The sequence below is a fragment of the Cyprinus carpio genome, unplaced genomic scaffold (genome assembly GCF_018340385.1).
Source record: "Cyprinus carpio isolate SPL01 unplaced genomic scaffold, ASM1834038v1 S000006625, whole genome shotgun sequence".
NCBI classification, from domain to species: Eukaryota; Metazoa; Chordata; class Actinopteri; order Cypriniformes; family Cyprinidae; genus Cyprinus; species Cyprinus carpio.
In genome coordinates, this window is record NW_024879257.1 from 789,301 (window position 1) to 814,692 (window position 25,392).

The 25,392-nt window shown below is 35.4% G+C and overlaps 1 protein-coding gene across 2 annotated transcripts; it reads right to left on the bottom strand.

The window, feature by feature from the left end:
- Nucleotides 1–1,529: 1,529 nt before the first annotated feature.
- On the bottom strand, nucleotides 1,530–23,816 carry LOC109089003 (cyclin-dependent kinase 15-like). Of its 2 annotated transcripts, XM_042754994.1 has the most exons (15): nucleotides 23,586–23,816; nucleotides 16,597–16,628; nucleotides 15,263–15,668; nucleotides 12,970–13,107; nucleotides 12,081–12,175; nucleotides 10,969–11,048; nucleotides 10,144–10,238; nucleotides 10,001–10,063; nucleotides 9,794–9,917; nucleotides 9,587–9,707; nucleotides 8,186–8,279; nucleotides 8,027–8,090; nucleotides 3,595–3,643; nucleotides 3,266–3,408; nucleotides 1,530–3,034 (listed from the first exon to the last, which is right to left on the bottom strand). In XM_042754994.1, the coding sequence occupies exons 3-15, from the start codon at nucleotides 15,467–15,469 to the stop codon at nucleotides 2,922–2,924; spliced, it is 1,386 nt and encodes a 461-aa protein (XP_042610928.1). In that variant the 5' UTR covers nucleotides 15,470–15,668; nucleotides 16,597–16,628; nucleotides 23,586–23,816; the 3' UTR covers nucleotides 1,530–2,921. The 2 variants fall into 2 exon arrangements, with proteins under 2 accessions (XP_042610928.1, XP_042610927.1); XM_042754993.1 differs by lacking the exon at nucleotides 15,263–15,668.
- Between the last annotated feature and the right edge of the window lie 1,576 nt (nucleotides 23,817–25,392).

Consider the following 25,392-nt stretch of genomic DNA (forward strand, 5'->3'; position numbering starts at 1 on the left):
GAATCACTCCGTCAGAACTCTCTCCACCCACTGACTCCCGTGACGGAAACCAACACACACATTTCACAGACTTGCTGAAATCAGCTTTAGGGAGAAGGTGTAGGACGCTAAAATGTCTGCAGAGAAGTCTGAGGCTAGTTCTTACCCTTTTTATTAGAGGGAATATTTCTCATGATGGGTTTATTTACCTAGCAAAAAAAAAAGAAAAAAAAAAAAGAAAAGTTTTTCTAATTCTATTTCTGTTCTAAAAACATAGTGACCCTTTTGTGAGAACATGCCACGAAAAAGGCACATGTTCACTTCACTCATTTTCACAAGTTAAACAACATGTCCATTAAACAACATACAGTTCGTAGGCTTTTCAGCAAAAATATAAATGGTAAAATTGTAATAAATAAACAATTAGCAGACAAAAACTATAGCATATAGTGGTCATTTGATTGAATTTATCAAGTGTGGAGATATAGGCCTAGTGGTCATTTGTTTACCTTCTGGAGTAGCCTGTTCATTATAATTGTTGTCATTTTAGAGATTATCATTATTTCTGTGAGATGCTTGGAACCAACATAAATCAGTATGTGGCCTAATTGGACTTATAAATCAAAACCTTATAGCTACTAAAACTCTTGTGACTACTAGCCCCGGTCTTGAATGTAGACAGTCGTGCTCTTGTTGATTGAATTTGTGTGAAAGATCGCGCCCTCTCATGGCTGGTACAGGAACTGCAGGAGCGCTGCCTTTAATAGAGCCAGATGGAAAATGATAGACGAAAAGACTGCAGGTTTGATCTTCCTGTAGGCTATGTGTGTGTGTGCGTGTGTGTAAAGACCTTCAGGTTTAAATGAAATTTGATCTCTTGAGAGCTTGTTGGTACATTGTGTTGCCCATTCAGTGGTTTCATAACGAGACAGGAAGTTCTACCCTCCACACCATCTTCATACAAAATCTAGAAGTTACACAACTCACCTGATACAGCCCAATGAAAAATAGCCCTCGTTTGTCCCAACAACTTTTTTTTTTTTTTTTTTTTTTTTTTTTTTACAGAACATCGTCATGTGTTTTCCATCCCTTTCTTTGTAGTCCCTCCATCTGGACTGTGTTTAATGGATGGTTAGCACAGTGGTTGAAGAACCGGAACATTCATTATTTGTTGTATCATCGATTTCAGATTCAGCCATAAAAACAAAAACTGTGGTCTGTCAGGCGGTATCTTGTTGTCTAAATGGGCTGCAGTTGGCCAAAATAAATCATGCAAAATTGTTTGGCTGAGACTCTAGGTTGATTGAGACGGAAATGTCCATGTAATTGTAGATTCATGAGCAACATACCAATAGGATCAGACCCATTCAGACAGTAAAAATATAATAAATGATTTTTTTTTTTTAAGATAAATGTATTTTTGACCCTCCATTGAATGATCTATGGAATGATCTAAGGTTTATTTATCCATAAACCTGAAGAGAAACATAAAACTGTGAATAAAAAAGTATAAAAAAGTCTTTAGAAAGCCGAATGAAACAGTAATAATGTAAAATTCTATTTTTTTTAAAATCTTTTATTTATTTACTGGTTTCATGTTTACAATATTTATTCAGAAGTCAAGACACAGTGGGATTGTATACAGTTATATGAACACATACCCAGTTTTCACAGTATTGCATTATGTTGAAGTGTGTGGAAGTACTCAGGCATATCCATTTACGACATCAGCATTGAGTGACTGGCAATGTGATTGTTTCTATTATTTGAAAGTATTATTTTTTTTTAATGTTGGTGACCAATATTGCTGTACATCTCTCCTTTAGAACATTGATGTAGAAGCAGCACATGTTTTGAATCTCAACATCATATACAGACATGGCTAATATGTAAAAAATGTAGAGATACAGAAACTATTAATTATGAACTTGATACAAACACAGCTAAAAACAGTTCTGAACATGTTTCGACACAGTGGCCATCAGCGTACAGGAGAAATATGAGTAGGCCTATGTGCTGTACAAAAACAGGTAATTTCGGGTGAGACTCTCTCCAGGTGTGTTTTATGAATGCATACAATTCTGTTTTTTTTTTCACCTGCACACTACACAATAGAGCTTTGAAAGATTAGTAGGTATATTCTTTCACATATTTCCATATCATATTCCAAAATCATCTCTCTCGCACACTCTTCATCTCTTTTCTGTGCAAAATATACAAAAACTAAATTACATATCAAATCAATAAGTGCATTTAATTTAAACTTATTTACAATCAAATTGTGCAGTAAACATTCTCTGGACATCAGTTTGCAGAGAGGCAGAAAAGCCAACATATGTGAGCCTCTCTCAATAAATATGATGCTATCCAACTTATTGTGCAACGCAGAAGCTATTTTCTGTGAATATGAAAGACTTCAGATTAGCTGCTCCGACTGGAAGAATAAGAGAAAGCAGTAAATGGTAAAACTATTTGTGCAACAAACTGGTGTTTATGATTATGATAATAAATTAATATAATATAATATAACAATTACCAGTTTGCAACATCAAGCCGCTTAAAGGACTATTTTTTGTACAGCTAAAATGACACTGGAAGCCTCACGCATTCAAGTTATAAATGGATGCACGCACTCCTATAAATTACTTAAAAAATAAGGTGGATATGGATCTAAAAAAATATAGAATGTATGAAATACAGTGGTGAAATCAGGTTTGATCAACCATAAAACATGTTTTAGGTAATACTAGTCCAAATTGTAAAAACAGCGAATCTTATGAAATAGAATCTGATATTCTTTTAGAAATATATTTGATTAAGCTGATTAAGATCTGAATAAACAACATACAAACTGACCGCCATGCTGCAACAGTGTCACGTTTACTCATGCTGGTGTGTTTTTGGTTTTACAAGCACACCAACTATTTACAAAGGCGAGACTTTCACCAGCACTTGGCCAGCGGAGCAAGAGGCGATTTCATTCGTCTGCTGGGGCTGAAGATATCCCTCGCTTCCGTCTCTAACCTCACACCCGGCACCTTAAAGATGGACACAGCTGACGGAGAAAGAGAGAAGGTTAGAGAATGAGAAATGAGACAGGAGGAAAAAGACATTTCTAAGATTGCATAATCTCTTTTCATCTTGAGTCGGCGTTGAAAAAGGTTGCCAGTTTTGACAGTAACTAAGAGGGATTTAACTTTGATCTTGTCTGTAACGGGACCGGATTAACCTTTGAAGCTGGAATTGCGTGCATTCCGCTCATATAGTGAAATTCTCCAGCACTTACTGTCCCTTAGATGCATTAACGGAGGTGGAAGAGTGTTGAAATATGGGTGTAGCAATGCATCTTGGGCTGAAATCCTGTCCTTTGGATTCATCATCAGCATCTGCTGGGCCAGATCCTCCGTCTTGTAGGGTAACTGAGCGAGTCTAAGCCAATGTACACACACACACACACACACACACACATACGGAGAGCTATGGGTCAGACATCCATTAGAGGTGGGGGTGGAGGAAGGGAGATGAAGACCGCTATACAAAAACCCTTCTGTTCCCACTCGGAGCCAAAACGCACACACATATGCACACGAGCATGCACGCATGAACTGGTCTTACCTTTTCCAGACATCTCGAAATTGCTGGGGCTTGCAGGGCAGGAACCACTCTACAGGAACACAAAGAGACCTCTTTTAGTTAACAGACCACCAGAGCATCCAGCACTGATCAGGTATCTTCACACAATGAGCCACGAGACAATCAATGAAAGCCTTTATCATTTACTATCACTTGTGTTGTTCCAAACTTGTATCTTTATGGAACACAAAAAGAGATATTTGGCAGAATGTTCACGCTGCTCTCTTACATTTTAAGGGCTGTAAAAGTTACTTTTAAAGTTTTTTTGGTAATTTTTTGGAGATGACAGCCCATGGTCAATGTATGCTTTTGATACATGGAAAACAGCAGCATGAACATTCTGATGAATTGCTTCTTTTGTACAGTGTTGTCATTATTAATTAAAACGTAAAAATAGTCAAATTTTGTTAACTGAAATAAAATAATATTTTATTAAAAATAATAAAATGTTTCCTTGGCAACTAAATGAAATAAAATAAATTGAAGTACTAAAAATGACTAAAACATATATTTTTTTTTAAGCTACACACGCACACACACACGTGCGTGTATACATATGTATAAAGTAACTGACAACGTTACTAAAACTAAAATAAAAAATTACAGCTGCACACTTATATATATATAATATAATATATATATATATATATATATATATATATATATATATATCTCATCTGAAATTAGGGCTGTCAAATGATTAATCACGATTAATCACATCCAAAATAAAAGTTTTGTTTACATAATATATGTATGTGTACAGGGTATATTTATTATGTATATATAAATACACACACATAAATGATATATTTAGAAAATATTTACATGTATATACATTTATATATTTATATTCTTATATTTTATATTATATATAAATATATTTAATATATAAACATAACATATTCTTCTTAAATATATACATGCATGTGTGTGTATTTATATATACATAATAAATATACACAGTATACACACATATATTATGTAAACAAAACTTTTATTTTGGATGTGATTAATCGTGATTAATCATTTGACAGCCCTATTATATATATATATATATATATATATAAACTAATACAATGACAACATTAAAATGAAAAAAATTAAAATATAACAAATAAATTCTAAAAATGCTAATAAATAGCCTACTAGTATAGTAATAATATCACTATATATATTGTGGTGATGATATATGTGACCCTGGACCACAAAACCATTCATAAGAGTCAATTTTTTGAAAATGAGATTTATACATTTTTTATACTGAAAGCAGAATAAATATGCTTTCCATTGATCTATGGCTTGTTAGGATAGGACAATACTTGACAGATACATACTATTCGAAAATCTGAAATCTGAGGGCGAAAAAAACCCCAATCAAAATATTGAGAAAATCATCTTTAAAGTTGTCCAAACGAAGTTCTTAGCAATGCATATTACTAACCAAAATTACATTTTGATATATTTACGGTAGAAAATGTACAAAAATATCTTAATGGAACATGATCTTTACATAATATCCTAATGATTTTTGGCATAAAAGAAAAATCAATAATTTTGCCCCATACTATGTATTGTTGGCTATTGCTACAAATATACCCATGCTACTTATAACTGGTTTTGTGATCTAGGGTCACATATGATATAAAGTGTTTCTTATATTGTCTTTGTCCTATTGTTTATAATTTGCATATTTGTTCTTATTTTTTAATAACAAAGATAGTGTAAAAAACAAAAATAACAATATTGTGATATATGTCATCATGAAATGTTGTCAAATGTCATATAACTGTATATGAATAATACTATAATAACTGCTTTTTGTTTGAGTTTGGGTAAACTACTAATTTTTTTAACATCCAAAGAAAAATTCTAACCACTATACAGAACCCTATAATAGTAAAAAAGCTATAAAGATGGTTTGAAGAAGCCTTTTTATGAGTGTCCTTCTGTCAGTGACTGTGGTCATGGGCCACCCGGTCATTCTTGGCTGAAACCTGAGGCAACACTTACGCTTCAGCACACCTGGATATACCTGAGAGACCACAGTGGGTTCAGGTAGTTTCTCTCCAACACACAGTACACACACACACAGAGAGCAGCCCGGGGCTTGGGTAAACCCAGATTCATGGAGTAACACAACAGGCAAGACCTGCCAGCAGTTTACCTACCACACACACACGCCATCTCCATCAGTACCCACACACTCTAAATGAGGCATATTTCCCAAAGCCACCTCACATTGCTCATTTGTGCACCTGTGTAATGAGTCTACACTTTATTTCCAGGACTGCGATGGAAAGACATCAACCCCTTCCTGCATGAGTGTGTGAAGGTGTGTGTTTGTGTCTGACTCAAAGGTGTCAAGTCAACTCATGGCCAACACAACCGCTAACAGAACACCTATACACACAAAATGATTTATACTGGAAACACAGCTTCAGCACAACTCTGTGAATTTGCTCTAGCCATTTTCTGTTTGTATGACTGCATGTTATTAAAACGACAGGCCCTTGGCAACAAGTTTACACCCACACATTTCCAAGCACACACGCAGTGCATACAGATGACGGTGTCTATGTGTCGTTCTAATTCTAAATTTATGGGTACATGCGTATTTACTGGATGTTTAAAATAACAGATAAATCTGCAAGACTGTAAAAAATCAGCATGTGCAGGAACAGTTCACTAACAAAATTACAATTCTGTCATTATTTACTTATGACTTTAAAAATTTACACGGAAGAAACATGATATTTTGGAGCATAATACAGCTTATCTCTTACAACACAAACGTAAGCAATTTTCATGGGAATGTGTGAGACTTATGATTTATTAGATCCTATAGGTAAATAACTTGACAAATAACAAAGTGCCGTATATTGTTTATAATAAATTAAATTATATGATAACAAATACCAGTTTGCAACATCAAACAGCATAAAGAACAGTTTATGTACAGCTAAAATAATTGGATTCACCTGACACTGTAAGTCTGGCACATTCAGTTTATTAATGGAAGTCTTTTTAACTGTTGTGATAAAAAAATAATAATATAGGTGAATAGCATATTATTGCATTGTATATGTTATAACTTATAACATATAAATTGCCGATATTAAAGATCTATACATTCTGTCCAAATATATTATAATTAAATATATTTAATTAATTAATTAATAATAAATAATAATAATAATAATAAACTAAAACCCATCATTTTAAATTGGGTTCAAAAAAATTATAAAAATGAATTTTAAAGATTAACTTTATGTGAGCGTTAGTGGCAAATGTAGTCTAAATAAAAAAGGAGGAAATTGGCATGCACAAGTAAATTGTCAGTTATATATCCAATATCTATAAATAAAACATATTTACCAATATGGTACCAAGATATAAATTTTATTCCTCAAAACTATGGTTCTCAAACGGGGCCTTAGCAAACTTCAAGGAGGCCCAGATGACTTTAAAATAATTTAAAATAAGATAAAACAAGTATTAAAATATGTTAAACCGGGGGGAAAAAATCCAGATATTCTTTACCTTAATTCCCAATTACTTTTTCCCTCTTTTAACCAGGGTTCCCACAGTCTTGGAAAACCTGAATACATGAGGTAGCCTTATTTTAAAAGTGTAATTTCTAGACCTTCAAATTAAAAATTGAATAAAATGTTATAACTCCATTGACATTTTTATAATTAATTGACATTTTTCTAGTTTCAAGATCTAACCTTTTCTATCAGCTAGAAATTGAGTAAAAACATTTTTAAAAATCCTTATCCAGTAAATTGTGAACAACTGGAAAAGTCATGGGGCCGTTGAATGTTGTTGTTGTCATTTAGAAGTTTTGGAGTCCAAATGTTTGAGAACCACTGCCCGAAAATGAACCATAAAAACTGCCTGTATGATTTGCGGCTCTATTTAAAATCTTTAGAGACCATATGAGATGATGAGGCATGCAAGAATGAATGGCTTTGATGAATTGCATGATGCATCTGAATTTGGCAAGTCTAAATACATGCATGTGTGAATGAGATTTTAGAGCTTTGATTTAGGGAAAGATTATCAATGAATAACATCATAATTCAAAACATATTTTGTGTCCCACAGAAGGAAGTAAGTCACACAGGTTTGGAACAACATGAGAGTAAATGATGACAGAAATCCATTTTTAGGGGAACTAACCCTTTAAGAACATATTTCTTCTTGATCTAAACCCCTAAAATTACTTTAATTGCTATAACATAATTTTGTCAAGTTTATTACATTTTATTATTAAATTTTTATGTAACTAACATAGACGCATGCATTTAATGACTGAGACAAATCTGTGCTGAGGCAGGAAATCACCTCTCATAGCAGACACATCTGTGAGATTACAGTACAGATACAGATGAAAGAAGGATTTTGCACACACCTGGTTTATAGTTTGGCAGATCACTGACACCTGGCCAGCTCTCCTCGGTCGGGACCCCGAGGACCTCAGAAGTAAAGAAGAGGAGAGATATATAACGAGGAGAGCAGGATAGAAGAGAAATCTCACACAATTCTAGTACATTCTCACAAACAGACTCACAGCCCAAATCTTCAGCAGCTGCTCAAAGACATCAGCTACTCCAGGAAACGCTGGTGACCCCTGTAGCATCTCGATAAAAATGCAGCCAGCTCCCCTAAACATCAACATTTAAACATATCTGTCAGACCAGGGCTGTAGCTGACAGGTGGGGAGACCAAAACTGAGTGTTGGGTAATAATTGATTTTCATTTCAGTTGCAACATACCATTTTAATATGCAATAGATGATCAAAATTAAACACAAAGAACATCAATTTTGTTTCTTAATTGGTCAAATATATAAATCCAAAAGTTCTGTAGACAAGTATGTAAATGTTTATTATGTGTCAATAAATTACAATATACAAACTTATACAGGATGAACACTTATTCAGATTTTCCAAATTTGGTTCAAAATTTTGAAAAAAACTGCTATTGTCTATTATTGTTTTCATTTTGTTTGACCCATGTAACCTAGTTTTATAATAAATAATGTTAGCTAAAGATGCGTAAACAGTCAGTAATAAAATAAGAACAAGTGAACAAATTACTAGCAATAGCAATATAAAATAAACAAAAATTTAAGAAATATTTGAATGTATGTATGTATATATATATATATATAATATGATTAATATTATACATAAACATATATATATTAAATATACTTCTTAAATACATACATGTATGTAAGTGTTTTTATATATATATACATATAATCTGGGGGTGTAACGGTTCACAAAATTCACGGTTCCGTTCGATGCGACAGCAGTGTCACGGAGCAGTGTCTATGCTCAGATTTGTCAAAATGGCACTACGCTGATTTGGAGAGACACAGAGGAGAGGAATTGTTGAATAAAGTCATTATTTTTGTTTTCTTTGTGTACAAAAAGTATTCTCGTCACTTCATAACGTTATGGTTGAATCACTGATGGCAGATGGACTATTCTGACGATGCTTTTCTTACGTTCCTGGACCTTGACACTGTTATTTATTTTGGATGTATGTAATCATGATTAATCGATTTGACAGCACTATTATTTTTTCTTTTGTTCTTTAATTAACATTAATTACACAGACAGCAGTAGGTATATTACGTGGCTGTCTCTTCAAGATCAAATGCACGGACATGCACACATCTAACAATTTTTAACGATTTACAAACTATTTTTTAGCTATATACAATATGCAAATTGACTTCTCTTTCTCATCATCTTGCGCTTGAAAAGTTTCAAATCATATGAATGCTTAAACCGACAAGACTGGCAAAAAGCATTAAGTTGAAGGGGGGAATTTTCAAATTGCTGAAATTTTGGAACCCCCCCCCCTCAAGAATTGCGTCTGTTGCTCTCACTATTATGAATCTTTCTAAGAAGAATGAATATGCTTGCGTGTATGTGTGTGTGTGTGTACAAGGACTCACCAGATGTCCAGGGCTGTGGAGTAATCAGTGGAGCCCATGAGAACATCTGGCGGGCGGTACCATAAAGTCACGACCTCGGCTGAGTATGTTTGGCATGGTATGGACTTAGATCGGGCCAGACCTGAAGAAATAAGAGGCCCACCATGGTTTAGAATGCATGATAGAGCGTATTGGTAAGCATGTTAGTATTTGCATAAGTGAAACTACCAAAATCGGCTAATTTGAGCTCCCCCAAATAACTGATGAGCAAATTCTGAGGTTTGAGGTCTCGATGCAGAATTCTTCTGCTGTGAATGTAAGACAATCCTCGCAGCAACTGAAACATAAAGAGCTGAAGAAACAGACTGAGCATGAGAAAGCCGGCTCAATATTTCTGACCTTGTATATTTTTTATGCAGTCGTGTGTTTGTTTACCCTAATGTTGTATGAGTGAAGTCCACCAGGATGCTGAATCATGTATTGAGACAAATCTGTTTGCTGAGAGGGAAAGAGATGTAAAATTTGACTGACAGATAGACTAAATAAACTTGGAAGGTGATTGCCAGCATCAGACTCACCACATACTCAAAGACAAAGGTGAGAGACTCCCGCGTGTGGATGATGTCATGAAGCAAGACGATGTTGGCATGTTTAAGGCCCTTTAACAAGGAGGCTGGGAATAATCACAAATAAAATGTATAATTATGTATAATGTATTTTTCCAAAAAACAGTAATATAGTGAAATATTATTACTATTTCTAATTTTCTGTTTAAATTATATATTTTATATCATTAGATATATTACAACTTACACACATATATACTGTGTGTATATATATATATATATATATATATATATATAATATATATATATATTCTAGTATATTTTAAAAATGCTATTTGTTTTTCAGCAGCCATTACTCTAGTTTTCAGTGTCACATGACTCTTCAGAAATCATTCTTATGCTGATTTGGTGCGCAAGAAACATTACGTAATATTATCAAGACTGGTTTTTCAAGGTTCAAAATAACAGAATTTATTTGAAATAGAAATCGTTTGTATTAAAAAATGTCTTTGCTGTTATTTTTTGTAAATTAAATGTGTCCGTGCTGAATAAAAAGTATTAATTTCTTTCATATAAAACAATTCTGACCCCAAACTTTTGAACGGTAGTTTGTCAGAACATAGAAATATAAAAATATAAAATAAAAATATGAACTTAAGTACAAACAATTTGTTAATGCACAACTCCACTATTCATATTTTAATGATATACATCTATATGTGATGAAAACCCCACATCCATTTGTGTGTGTGTAAGCACTTTGATTCTTGGCTGTGTGTGTGTGTGTGTGTGTGTGTGTGTGTGTGTTTGTGTGTGTGTGTTGTTCTTTTTCATTACCTTCTCTAATAGCTGTGAATGGAATTCCTTCCTCAGTTTTCATGTGAATCACCTTTAAAGCCACAAGATGACCGTTTATCCTGTTACAAACACAGAAAAACCAAACAAGCATCTGAAAACAGTTTACCTGACCTCTGCTTTCTGGAGAATAAACACAATCACAAGCTCTCCCTTTTAAAGAGATTAAGCAATCAAATTTGGAGTTTTGACTATTGACTGTAAGGTTATTTATATACTAGTTTATTCCTGACAAATTTCACATGTAGAATATACACTTTTAAAATGTAAAGCCTTTCTCTTCTATTTTTTTTTTAAATGTGAAGAGAATGTCCCCTTGATCAAATAACACCTGCCTAGCACTAGCAATAGCACATAGTAAATCATAATTCATGTCTGTAAATTGAAGCCTATTGGCTATTTAAAACTAAGGGGCAAGCCCTTTGATGTGTCCCACCCTACTTCCTGTTTCAATAGGAAATAATGCAACACAAAAAAGAAATCTGCAATTTTATGGGTCTTGGAAATCCTATCATTTCGTCTATCATTTGAATCATCTGGTGGTGTTTAGTAGTGGTTAACTTTATGATGCCATTCATGGAAACTAAATCCACTCGCTGTGGATATTCCAAAATCATTTAAGTTTAAGTGGGGTAACATTGTTCCTTTAACCACATAAATAAGCAAAAATATTACTTAATGTAAAGCTTTCTATCCTAAGACAGCTGCAGAGAGATGTATGGGAACTGTTTCTTATTACAAAACATTGGTTGTTGTACAACAACATCAAACTGCTTCTCAGTGTAAGCCTCAGGCGGGTATCCATATGTTGCAGGATGACCTTATAAAATGAATCCATGTAAAACAAGCTGCCATAGAAGAACTCAATGAATGCCTACAGGGAGGCAATGAAAGGAATCATTTGCTGTCTATTATACAGAAGAACAAAGCCACAGGGTGGTGTATCTGAATAATGTGCTTGCTAACTGAATACTGCCATAAAACATTCATCTTGCCTCAGTGAATAAATGTCTCTCTATTGGCAACATCTAAATGAGTTCTATGTATAACACTGTTTTGAGTGTTTCTATGAGTATTGGCATATGACTACTAACCTGCTAATTCCTTTGTACACTGTGGCATATGTGCCCTCGCCAAGCTTTTCAAGATTTAGATAAGATGTTGCATTCCCAAACTGCAGGCCAGTTTTCTGTGAATGAAATGCACATGCTGTTATTTCCCCAGCCAAGCAACTGCCATTGAAACAAATGACAGGTAGCTATTATAGACCTCTTTGGTGTAACTGCCATACATTTTTAACTGAAAGCAATGAAACCAATCAATAAGCTTAAAAAAACTCTATGATTCTTGAGTAAATACTAGAGTAAATTGCCAAAGAAAATAGCAATTCCAAAGTAAAAAAAAATCTGCAAGCCAAACATGGTGCTTTCACTTACAAACTGAGACAGCTGAGAAAATATAGCACAAAAGTATTTAACCCTGTAAAGCCTGAAAAATAAATAAAAATAAAAATAGTCAGAAATATCTATTTTATAGGAATATTTAACTGTAAATTCAGACAAGTATATATATAATGCAATGCAGTACAGTGATGATTGAGAAATATACGAGTAAACATCCCTCAAAATGTGTTGTATTTACTTACATATTTAATTGGTTATTTTTTATTTGATTTTTTTTAAAATTTTTTTTTGGAGAATTGAGTAATTTGATTTCAAATAAGTAAAAAGAAAAATAAAAAACGTAAATACCCGACCTGAAGATGGACATTTAAAAAATTATACTAAAAGGCCTTTTATTTGCTAAAAAAATTATAAATGTAAAAAACAATATGACAAATGTACAGCTTATAATAAGTCATGTATTGTAAATAGTTACTGTTAAAGTAACTTTCCTCAAGACTGAGCATTGTTTGTTTTATCTCTGTGTATCTATGATTGAACTTCTTGTTGTGTGTCTGAGTTGTATCTGTGTGTTCCTCACCCACTGGAACTCTTGCTGGAAGCTCTTTCCTCCCATAGGATCGCTGTTACTGCGGCCCCTCTGAACTCTGAGCCGTCGCACCTGCAGCGTGTGAAACCAGTGCGGCTGTGGTTTCTCCACCCCATCCAGCTCACCCAGCTGAAAGCAGACACAAAGACAGAGAAACACACCGGGATGGTTTGATCTATATCAGATACAGTGTGCGATGTTATTACACCGTGTTTCACTGATATAGCCATCCTACCGTATCCATCACACCTGTCTGTGTGCATACAAGTGTGAACCATGTCCTCATTTTCATGCATATGTGGCTTCAGTGTTTTAATTTATACCAGCTCTGAAGCTCTGAATCCTAAAGTGCTTTACATGCTGATTAAATGATTAACATTTAAATTATACATTTAAATGATTATGTATGTATGTATATATATATATATATATATATACATATACATATACACACGCACACACACACTATAATGAATTCAGTCTACTAACTTCTGTTCACTCACCACCAGAGGTCACCCGCTCACTACATGGACTCTCACACTAAACAGACTGTTCCACTATACCCTGGACTACATTTGCCATCATCCATTGCACTGATTGCACACAGCTGTAACCAATCACATGCTCACCTGTAAGCGATTACACCCACTTTATAACACACTCTCAGATCCTGCTCAAGTCCCCGAGCATTGTTCTGCACGTTTCACTCTTCTAGTCTTCGCTGCGTTACCGAGCCATTCTGTGTTTTCTGATTATTGCCTGTTTATCTTGGCTTAACCCTTTGTCTTTCTGTTTCGGACTATGTTTGCACCTCGCCTGGACTATTGCTCTTGTTATTGGATTTCCCCTCACGTCTAGCCCTCTGGATATTGTTCACCGACTGTTGACCCACGATTGCCCTAGGAATGCTCTGTCTTGCCTGTTATGTACCTGTTTGTCACTGTTTGACCCATGCCTCTTATGACCATGTCTCTTTTGAATAAAAAGCTTGCAAATGGATCTGCACGTCTCTCGTCTCGTCAGCCCCGTTACACACACACACACACTTACACATACACACTCACTACTGTTTAAAGAAATTAAATGCATTGAAATGCATTAAACCGATCAAAAATGAGTAAAACATTTATAATGTTACAGAATATTTCTCTTTAAAATAAATGCTGTTATTTGACTTTTTATTTGTCAGTAAATTCTGAAAAATCGTATCACAGTTTCCACAAAAATTTTTAAGTAGCAGAAATGTTTTTTTTTTAATAAGAAGAAATGCTAAAATAGTAATAAAATATCCTATAATAATAAAAATAATAAAACATACTAAAATAGAAATAGTTTTTTGAAAATTTTAATATAATCCACTATATTACCGTTTTACTACTTTTTTGATCAGATAAATGCAGCTTTGCTGAGCATGAGAGACTTTTTTTTATTGATTTTTCTTTTTTGCATTCATTTTTGCTTTTTTGTGGTACACATAGTCTTTCAAACTCATAACATTCAATTTTGTGTGGTGCTGTAGATTCTATAAAAGCAAATTATATTAACACAGAAAGAAAGAAAGCTAGGGTCTACAGATATTTATTCTACAATCAAACAATAAATTAATGAGCACCTTCAAACTGTATAAAAAACCTTTCAAAATCTCTGCCATTTTGTTTAATTTGATTAACTGAAATGGTATTTTGGCAGGAACTATAGTTACCATGTTATATTTTTGTAAGGATAACAACAGCACACGAAGTTGTACAGCAGATGATGTCAGAATGTCCTGACACAGAAGTCTCTTTTAGCTCTAATGTTCCCTATTTATGTCTCCTTGCCTAACTTCTGTTCATTTGAGTGATTTCATCGCACACAGGGACAGCTGACACTCTCAGAATGGACTCTGGAGTTCTACAGAATGTACTGTAACCAGACAATTATAGCTTCAGATCATCTAGAACTAAAACAGCTTCCTTCCATCAAATACATTACATTCAGCTCTCAATATTTTCTTGGAAGAGACACAAGAACACTAAAATAGGTAGAAATGCTAAAAAAGTTTAACCCTTTAACACCACAGTAAATTAGAGAACCTTATGATACGTTGTTCAAAACATTACAAAGTTAGATGCATTTTAATGAGACATTCTTCTGTAACATTAGAAATGTCACTGTTATTATAATTCAGCACTGTAAGACATCATCATATAGCGCTGTTTGATGTCAAACACTCTCTCTCTCTCTCTCTCTCTCTCACACACACACACACACACACACACACATACAAGCACACCCATCTGACCTCAGCGACTGGGAGGGAGGACACACTCCATGTTTTTGATGGTTTTTCTTCCATTTTCATTGCTTCCTTTATCTCTTCCACTCTCATCTCAAACATTTCCTCTTTTTCATCCCTTCTGACTTCATTTCTTTTATCTCCACAACACCAACAACATCTCCTCAAGCTTAAAGACACCCAGACCTGCATTCTCCACAGGAAATCCTCCATCTCCAAATCTACTCTCTTACTCACTCTCACTTTCTCTGATTAAGCTGGATAACTCATATGACTTGCATGAGAAAGTGTGTGTGTGTGTGTGTGTGTGTGTGTCTGCAGGCCTGGTCTTATGACTCCATCTCCCATCCATGAGAGCTAAACACAAACAGCCATGTTGTATTCGCTGAGGGGAACAAATGCATCCATTCAACTGCAGGAGAGAAAAGCATGATGGGACGGACAGTGAGAAATGGTGATATATCCTTATTAAATTATATTACATGAACTACCATTCAGATGTTTTGGATCAGTAAGTAAGAGAACATAACTGTTATGTTCAACAAGGCTGCATTTGTTTGAGCAAAAATATTCAGTAAAAAATATACTGTATCTGATAGATAGATGTGTGTCTGCATGTATGTTTTCACATGGTCTGGCGAGTCTTGTCATTACTTGTAGGCTACTGGGGTTGCTGGAGTGTAACTGTAGAGAGAGAAAGAGCTTGATGGATGTTTTCTCTATTCTTTATTGTCTCTGGCTATCTGGGCTCTGTGTCCAGATGGGACATGCTCGACCGAGCCTGGAATAAGACACCAATTACTGACAGGAGGACAGAATGTTGTGTGCTGATGTGCTGCCTCTCTCTAAGAAAATACTAGCTTACTTTTTACATTTTCTGTGCCCTACATACTGTATACTGCAAAATTATATGTAAAACAACATATTGTTGTCACGTTCATCAAAATAAAAATTGTTATTGTGCACCAGGTCTGTTGGCTCTGTTTTATACTGCATATTTTAGCAAATATAGTGGGTTACCTGTGTATTCTGTGCCTAAAGAAAATATTCATTTTATGTACATACTATACATTGTGGAACAAGTAAGAACAGGATGCCATTCCAAACACAGCTTCTCTTTCTTTTCCCCCAGTAGAGGGCAGTGCTGCATACTTTTTCCTCAACTGGTTCTTTTGCCTTTCCTATCTCTCTCTCTCTCTCTCTCTTTTTCACCCCCATTAGGGGGTAGTGCTGTATTTCTCTCTTCCGCCTCCAGCTGTCATCTGTCCTGTCTCTGTGGGTGGAGGGATGTTTGTTTGTGCTTATAATATGTTGTGCAATGTCATGTCAAATGTTCTTACCTCCTCGTAGCCCAGATGTCTTTGTTTTAACCCTGTAAAACACAAAAGAGATTTGAGATGGACCACAACACTTTAAATGTCCAGATACACAGGGTTTGCTGCAGTACACTTCATGTGTGAGAAATGGTTTGACTGTTTGTAATGGTTTCATAAAGATATTTAAACAACTTTACCAAGGAAAGAGCCTGACAGACTGAAAAAATTTTCTCTATTTTATAACATTTCCTATAATAACTATATATAAATATATAATCTAAATGAAATTAAATATATAACATAAATAAATACATGTATGCATTTAATACATAAAAAACATAACCTGAATACAAATTAAATAAAAATTATAATAATATTACATATTTAATCATATTGACTACATTTACATTACTCTGATTTAATTCAACTGATTAATAAAATATAGTATTCATCACTGCAAAACATGTTATGTGTGATAAATGGCTTTTGGTGTGTTTGTAATGGTTTTATAATGATATTTATAAGAACTTTTTATAGGAAAAGCATTTGGATACAGTGAAAAATGAAAGCAATCCTACTACTATTATATCAGATGAGAGAGAGAGAGAAAGAGAGAGAGAGTACTTATTTTATATATCATACAAAGTCAATAGTATAATTATAGATGTAATTACAGATATTAATTACAGATGTAGTTACATGTAGGATTTTTCAAAACGTATAAATAAGTAAAAACACAAATATATCTAAATATTACAATGCAAAACATGTATGTACACGTGCACTATATTAATGTTAGTACATACAGTAGTAGTTAAAGACTATACCAAATATTTAAATTAAGTACAATATAAATATAATATACAATCATGATTGTATTGAATACACTTTCTATTTAATAAAAAGCTTTATAGACCAAGATTGAAGAACAAATACTACTCCAGAATTCTCAGTATGTAACTGTGTGTGTGGTTTGATAAAGCAGGTACAAGGTGAGACACGCTCAGTGTTTAAGCTCCTGACAGGAGAGGCGAGCAGGAGCTGGTGGTTGTGCTCAGGGGGTCTGAGATTTACCCTTCACCTTCATTTAAATTTTAGCAGCAAATTAAACACTAAACGGGATCAGAGAGAGAGGAATGGACAACGAGAGGAAGAGAAAGACCCAACAATCACAGTTCAGCTGATGGATGCTTTGTAAAACAGTGCTCAGCTATTAAAACATCCTTTTAGATTGAAAAGTGTCTTTAAGGGGCGGAGTGCATCTGCTATGTAACGCGCTATTAGATATATTCTGACAGTCAGTCACAATGAACCCAACTCGGTTTAGGCTAAAGATACAGGGAACATAAAAATAAGCCCATCTTCGTAAGTTATAAGTCTCAGTGTGATTTCAAGAAAGACAGTTCTGCCCTAAAACTGTTCAGTATCTGTCATGTCAAATACTATACAGAACTTCTGTTAAGAGCAAAGTTTTTTTTAAAAGAACTGTTTCTTTAACACTAGAATAATAAATCCCACGGCAGAGATGGCTGCGGTTTTCTGAAAGACTAATACCAAAGTAGTTATGATTGTGAAATACAAAGGAATTCATTAAAGGCTCCTGCTATAGTTGATTGCATTAATGTTGCTATAACTATATCCCATTAGATGATTGAATTACAAAGCCCTGCAAGTTGACCCAGAAGACTGCATGTCTCTGTTGGATCGTTCCAGATCTAATTTACTAAAATTTCTTTTTGGCACTGCTGCAGGTGTCACTCTGGGGAGCTCTGCTGCTAGTGTCGTCCTTGACAGGGAAGAAAGGTCATCATCCAGATGACCAGTCACCATTAACCAAAACCTGCTATGGTTCTAGGAGGTTGTTACGAATGAGCACAAGTAGGCAACAGACAGTAGGTCCAAATGCAGTTTAAGATCCTTTAAATGACAATCCACAGAGATATACATCCCAAATACATGACGGAACCAAGAAAGGATCCCCAGAAACAGAAGTGGTAACACTTAACAACTCACACTGACAATAGCAGACCAGGACTTAATATACACACAGGACCCAACAGGAAATGTTACACAGCTGAACCAGGTAGACACTAATGAAAAAACAAAGCATGATGGGAAATGGAGTCCATAACCAGAACAGGCAGAAACTCAAAACACAGGAACACCCTCTAAAGCTTCTTGAAGGATTCTTGAACAGGACTTGGCTCAGGAACAGAGACTTGAACTAAATTTGGCTCCGGAACAAATTTTTGGACTTGACTTGGCTTAGGACCAGACAATTGAACTGGACATGGCTCCGGAATTAATTCTTGGACTGGACTTGGCTCTGGAATGGATTCTTGGACTGGACTTTGCTTCAGAATGGATTCCTGGACTGGACTTTGCTTAGGACCAGAGACTTGAACTGGGCTTGGGTCCGGAGTGAGAGAACAGTGTACTACCCAGACACTCAACATAGCCACTGCCATGACTGGAACTGGAAGCACTGCAGACAGAGGAACCATCTCTTTAACCTCCACTGCTGAAGGTCCTGGAATGCCAGCTGCTCTCGACATCAAGGGGTAGATCCGCTAAACTAGAAGTCAGCCTCCAATGCACAGGGAAAGCCTTGTTATCTCCAAACGCAACACTCATGACAACCGTGAACTCTGGCGTGGCATCCATGATGAGCGGAAACTCTGGTGTGTCGTCGATGGTGGCTGAAGACCTTGGCATGGCTTTTCATAACAGCTGGAGTCTCTAGCATGGTGAACAAGACAGGTGAAGCAGCAACTCTGGGTGATGAGGTTGGCAGGTAAACAGCAGCTCTGGCAGATGGTGGCTCTGGCTGTGGTCTCTTGGGAGCCGACCTTGATATGGCAGCCATCTTGGATGCTGACACTGGCTGGAGCATGGCGGCCATCTTGAAAGTTGACTCTGGATGTGACATGGTGGCCATCTTCAGGGCTGGCTCTGGCTGGAGCATGGCAGCCATCTTTGGACTTGGCTCTGGCATGGAAGTGGTGACGAATACTGGACTAGAAATCATCAGTGTGTGGCATTGTGGCAATCCTGGTCGGGCCGGACTCAGTGGCCACTGGAGCCCACGGCCTACAGCCCCACCGCAAAAAATTTTTTAGGGTATAAACTTCCTCTTCACTTCCCCCACAGTGAGCTCAGATCCACAAAACAATAAAACAAAGTCAATATATTGTGCAAGGGACCAACCTGGATCCTCATCAGGCAAGTTGAGGCTAATATCCAGGTCAAGCCCACTACAAAAACAGTCCCTCAGCAACACATCATCACCAGGTACAAGGTGGCAATACCAAAGAAACTCCTCCACATAAGCCTAAATATTACATCCCCTTTGATAAATGGAACAAGTTTTCTTTGAAGGGTCACAACGAGTACCCTTGACGTGGGCGCATGAAAACTGCTAGATCCCTTGTTTTGGTGAGTTGTTCTGGTTACGAATGAGCACAAGTAGGCAACAGACAGTGGGTCCAAATGCAGTTTAAAATCCTTTTAATGACAATCCACAGAGTTATACATCCCAAATACATGACAGAACCAAGAAAGGATCCCCAGAAACAGAGGCGGTAACACTTATCACCTCACACTGACAAAAGCAGACCAGGGCTTAATATACACATAGGACCCAACAGGAATGGTACACAGCTGAACCAGGTAGACACTAATGAAAACACAGCATGATGGGAAATGGAGTTCATAACCAGAACAACAGGCAGAAACTCAAAACACAGGAACACCCTCTAAAGCCTCACAGTGGTGCAGGCAACCGGCGTGACAGAGGTTGTATGGAGTCCGTTTCACATCAAGCATCTAATCAAAAATGTATTTATTTAAAATGCATGCCAAGGGAAGCATTATTTCTAATAAATTTACTCACCCTTAACAATCAAAATGTAATTTGATTGTGCATCAGAAAAGAGAAATGTAGCATTACATCACATGCTCGCCAATGGATCTCTGCATTGAATGGGTGCCGTCAGAATAAGAGTCCAAATAGCTGATAAAAAAACATTAGGTATATTATTAATGGTTTGAAGTTAAATGTGTAAATAATGGGTTTATTACAAACACACAGCTTTTTGCTTCATGTTGATTACTTGTGGATGTATTAGTCAGCTGTTTGGACTCTGGCACCCATTCACTGCAGAGGATCCACTGGTGAGCATGTGATGTATTGATAAGTTTCTAGAAAACTGTTCTGATGAAGAAAAGAAAAACTCATCTACATCTTGGACAGCCTTGAAGGTGAGTACATTTTCAGGCAATTCAAATTTTTGGTTGAAAATGTATATGCACTTCTTATGCACAAATGTTATTGAAAAGTATGCCTCATATTATAAAATGTCAATCACACAGGTTACACAGTGAAGAGTATATTTCTGTTTGTCCTTGTGTGTCGACCAGTGATCTCTGCTGTCTCTGTGTGTTTCTGCTTCCCCCGAGCATATTTCCCTTCTCTCTGTCTGTCTGCACAGATATTTATGAGTCAGGGTAAGGGAGGGCTAAGAGAGCGCATAACTCATGCTCAGATGCATCACGGCTTCCCGCACACTGTTTTCATCCTCTCATCCATCTCTACACTCCACTCTTTCTGTCTCTGCACCAGTATCTTTCCTTATTCCATCAAGATTGTTCCCTCCTTCATCACCACTTGACATTCTTTCTTACTGTTCTGTATTCTGTTGCCAACTCTCCATGTTTTCCCTCCTTCTCTCTCTCTCTTTCTCGTTGCTGATCAGTATTCTGTGAGCAGTGTGTGTACAGCAGTAAGTGCTGTTTTAGTATGTTGCCAGCCACCCATCACTCAAAAAAACAGACAAGTGCGGTGATTGGTTGGATGAAGCCAAGAAACTCAGATAAATCAGCTCAGGTAAACAAGTCAAGTTCAAAGAACACAATAAATGTCTGTCAGCTTTGAGACCATCCATAATCTAGGGTATTGCAGAAATGTGGATTTAAAAACATAGGCTTTCAGTTCTGGGAAAACAGACCAAAAAATATTGATAATATTTTTCACAGAGGAACACACTGCCTCTGATTAGCCAAAACAACAAGCAAATCATAAATTAAAAATATTAAATATTAAAAAAGGTGACATACCTTTTGATATAACCCACCCCAACTTCCTGTTTCAACAGGAAATATGTCAACACAGGACTTATCAAGCCATTTTATGGGGTCTTAAATCTAGACCATGATTATGAGTTCAGATTAAAAAAGAAAAGAAGATAAAAAAACAAACCAAGAGAAGAAATTGGCCTACAAAATTAAGGAAATAATCACAAGAAAACTGATTTCATATCAAGACATGCAAATAAACTTGCAGAGAAGTGTTTTTTAAGATTAACTTAGAATTAGATGATGCCAAAAATAATCTAAATGCCAGAAAATAATATATTAGCATGCACAATTAAACATCCAATATAATCTGATAACTATATATATAATACCGCAACCAAATGCATTTTTTTGCATTCAGTTCTAAGAAAAATGCAGCCTTGTTGACTGCTCACAAGACAGTAATGGGCTACTTTCGTAGATGGTGAGGAAATGTGCTTAAACACGTGTCCAGAAATAGCCAGTGACAGATTTCCCACTAGTGCGATTTATACTTGAAAGTCAATGACTTTTACTAGTGCCTGCTTTTTTCACACATAAAACACGCAGTTTTCTTCGCTCTCAGGCCTCCTGCCTCTCAAGAGAATGGACACAGATGCTGTTGCAAGCTGTATTCCTCTCACCTACAGGAACCTGCCTTTCCCTCCTCCATCACAACAAAACCTCACTTCTGCCATGCAGTAAAACCAGGGATAAAATCTTTGTTATGTTTTGCATCACAGGTCAGGCAGAAAATCCAATATGGTATTGCTACAAGGATACACGGGCTATTTGTCTTCCAGTGCACACTGACAATGACATGTGCTTAGACACAACAATCAGTTGGTTTCCTCTGCTATGGTTTAGTTACATTCCCTGCTGAAAAAATATCTCAATGCAGCCTTAGGAGGATAAGATGGTCTGTTTTGGTTTTTTCTACCAGTGTTATTTTAATATTATTTATATATTTTTATGGTGATTTTTTAAATCATTTGAATTAGCTTTTATTTTCAGATTTTATTTTTGTTATGTGCTTTTGAAATTACATTTTTTATTTTTTTTATTATTTGATAAGATGGTCTGTGTTGGTTGTTCTACCGGTGTTATTTTATATTATATTTTTATTAAATAAGTTAATAGCTTTTATTTTCATATTTTATTTTTATTATGTTCTTCTGACATTTCATTTTTTTTAAATTAAGTTTTAGTTATTTCTTTAGTATTTAGTTATTAACTTATTTCAGTTAGTTACCTAGTTTATCTAATATTTACATTGCATTTTATTCAGCTTTATTACAACTACCAAAAATGCTTTTAATAGTTTTAATTTTAGTTAACGATAATAACAATAATAATGACTTTTGTCGACTGGCCAGCCTGGGAGACCAAATAAACTAGCTTAAACCAGCTCAGACCACCTTAAACGTTTTTTTTTTTTTTTTTTTTTTTTTTTCAGGAGGGTATGGTCTCTTTAGAAAATTTAAGTAGATGTCACAATTGTTTCAAGGACAATCAAACCATTCAGATTTGAGAAGGGTCGGTTTATAAGGCTAGTACCTTCTCACATTAAATTTACTATAAGCAACAGTTCAATTACATACAGCTGATCCAAAGAAATGCAAATTAGCATAAAATACAAAGAATATTATCTGAAATTAATTATGCTATTTTATGCAACAAATGAGAATGCAGATGTTGCCATTGCATGCAGCTCAGAGAACATACATGAATCAAGTTATTTACAGTTTTGAGAGATGCTGGGGATGAAGAAGATTGTTGTTTTATCTCACTTTAATTATGCACTATTTCTACTTCCCACGTGATGAGACATTAACACACGTGATTAAGGACAGATTTTGATACTGATTGTATATGCTTAGATAAAGCTGAAATGCACTTACCGAGACGCTGGAAGCCTCAGAAGCGGCATGCCGGAGGTTCTGCATGCTATCTGCTTCTGATGGATCTTGATGGCACTAGTGTTGTTATGACAGGAGGCTTTCACTGTGACCTGGACATTTTGAATGTGGTACTGGACATCATCGCTGCCCCTTTATCCAGCATGTCATTCTCCTGCTTCAGCACCCACGCTGACACAAGTTCCCTTCTCTGTCCTCCTACGATTACTCTGAGCTCTCTCCTCCTGTCTCTCTTTACCACTCTCTCTCTCTTTCTGTTGCTCTCCTGCCTCCTGCAGCTACCACTGCCGCTTGTGTGGTCACAGGCCAATCAGAATTCTTCTGCAAACCACCATCCAATTGGCTGAAAAATAAAGAGAGGCAAGGGATTGCTGGTTTGTTTTGAAAGCCTGGTGCATCTAAAACCCACCCAGAGGGTGTTAAGTGTGTGTTTCTCAGAATGTGAGAAGAGAGCTGAGAAGAAACAGTACAGAAAAACAAATGGTAGCTTAAAATTCCACTCCTCTCTCTCTAAAAAAAGGGAATAAATGAATGAATGAATAAATCGGGTTTCTGACTGATGGAACATTTTAACCATAGCAAAACACGGTAACATTTAATTTTAGAGGGTGACGTTGTTACACGTTTAATGTACTTACCATTAAAAATAATAATTCATTATGTGTAATTACTTTAAGCTTGCACCAGTACAACTTTATTACTCATTCCCAAAACCTAACCATATAGTAAATTACACGTGGGTAGCTTTAATTTAATATTACTCAGTTCTTAAATATATAATTACACTATAACAAAGGACACCTTTAATATAAAGGTAACACAAAACAAAATAAAAATGTTTTTATTGTTTATATCATCGCAAAGTGTAAAATTAACCTATATATTCGGCCCTCCAGTGAACATGTATTTACAGTTTTAATTTGGTTTTTTTTTTTGTGTTTTATTTTTAAAAGGTTGAAATGTATTGTTGAATCCATTTTTACTTTATTCGGCATTTAACAATAAGCTCATACAAAGTAGTCATACTACTACATATATACTTTATAAAATTGTTTATATATATTTATATACTATAAACACAATTGGTTTTTTGTTTTTTTTAAGTAGAAATGTATTAGTTGAATAACATTTACTTTATTTTCGCATAGAAACAAAGCTAATAAACATTAAATCATACCACTATATATTACGTTAAATTTATAAAAGTATGTTTTATATATATATATGACTATATACTATTATATAATATATATATATATATATATATATAAGATATATATATATTATCTATATTATATATGTGTTGGGTGGACTAGTAAGCGCAAGTAAATATGTAGTTTTACGCCGATCAACATTTCTTACCAACCAACTCGTCTCTCAGCTTCTACCTGCCCGTAGTAGATAGATAAAGGCACGAAAGCGAAAGGCGTAAATTACTCTTTCGTGGTTGTCCCTCCAAATTCTCCGTCCGTTGAAGCGATCACAACAACACCAACAACAACACACGCCGATTAATCATCATCATATTGGATAATGAGCTTCGCTACGCTGTATGTATGTTCTACTACCGGCTATTTTACATTTCAGCTCTCGGTGTTTCAAAATGCGGACCAAGAGATATTAGGCCAAGAGGCCATCCGCTTTCTGTCTGTCTGATATACTGAATCTGAGAAATCGCGTTAAGATTGAACGACCGCACCATCATTTATTAGCTGAGGGGGCTATTAAAGCAGCGAATTCGATAGAATGGAAAATGTGAAATCTTCTGTTCTTCTAGCGACTGTCTTAT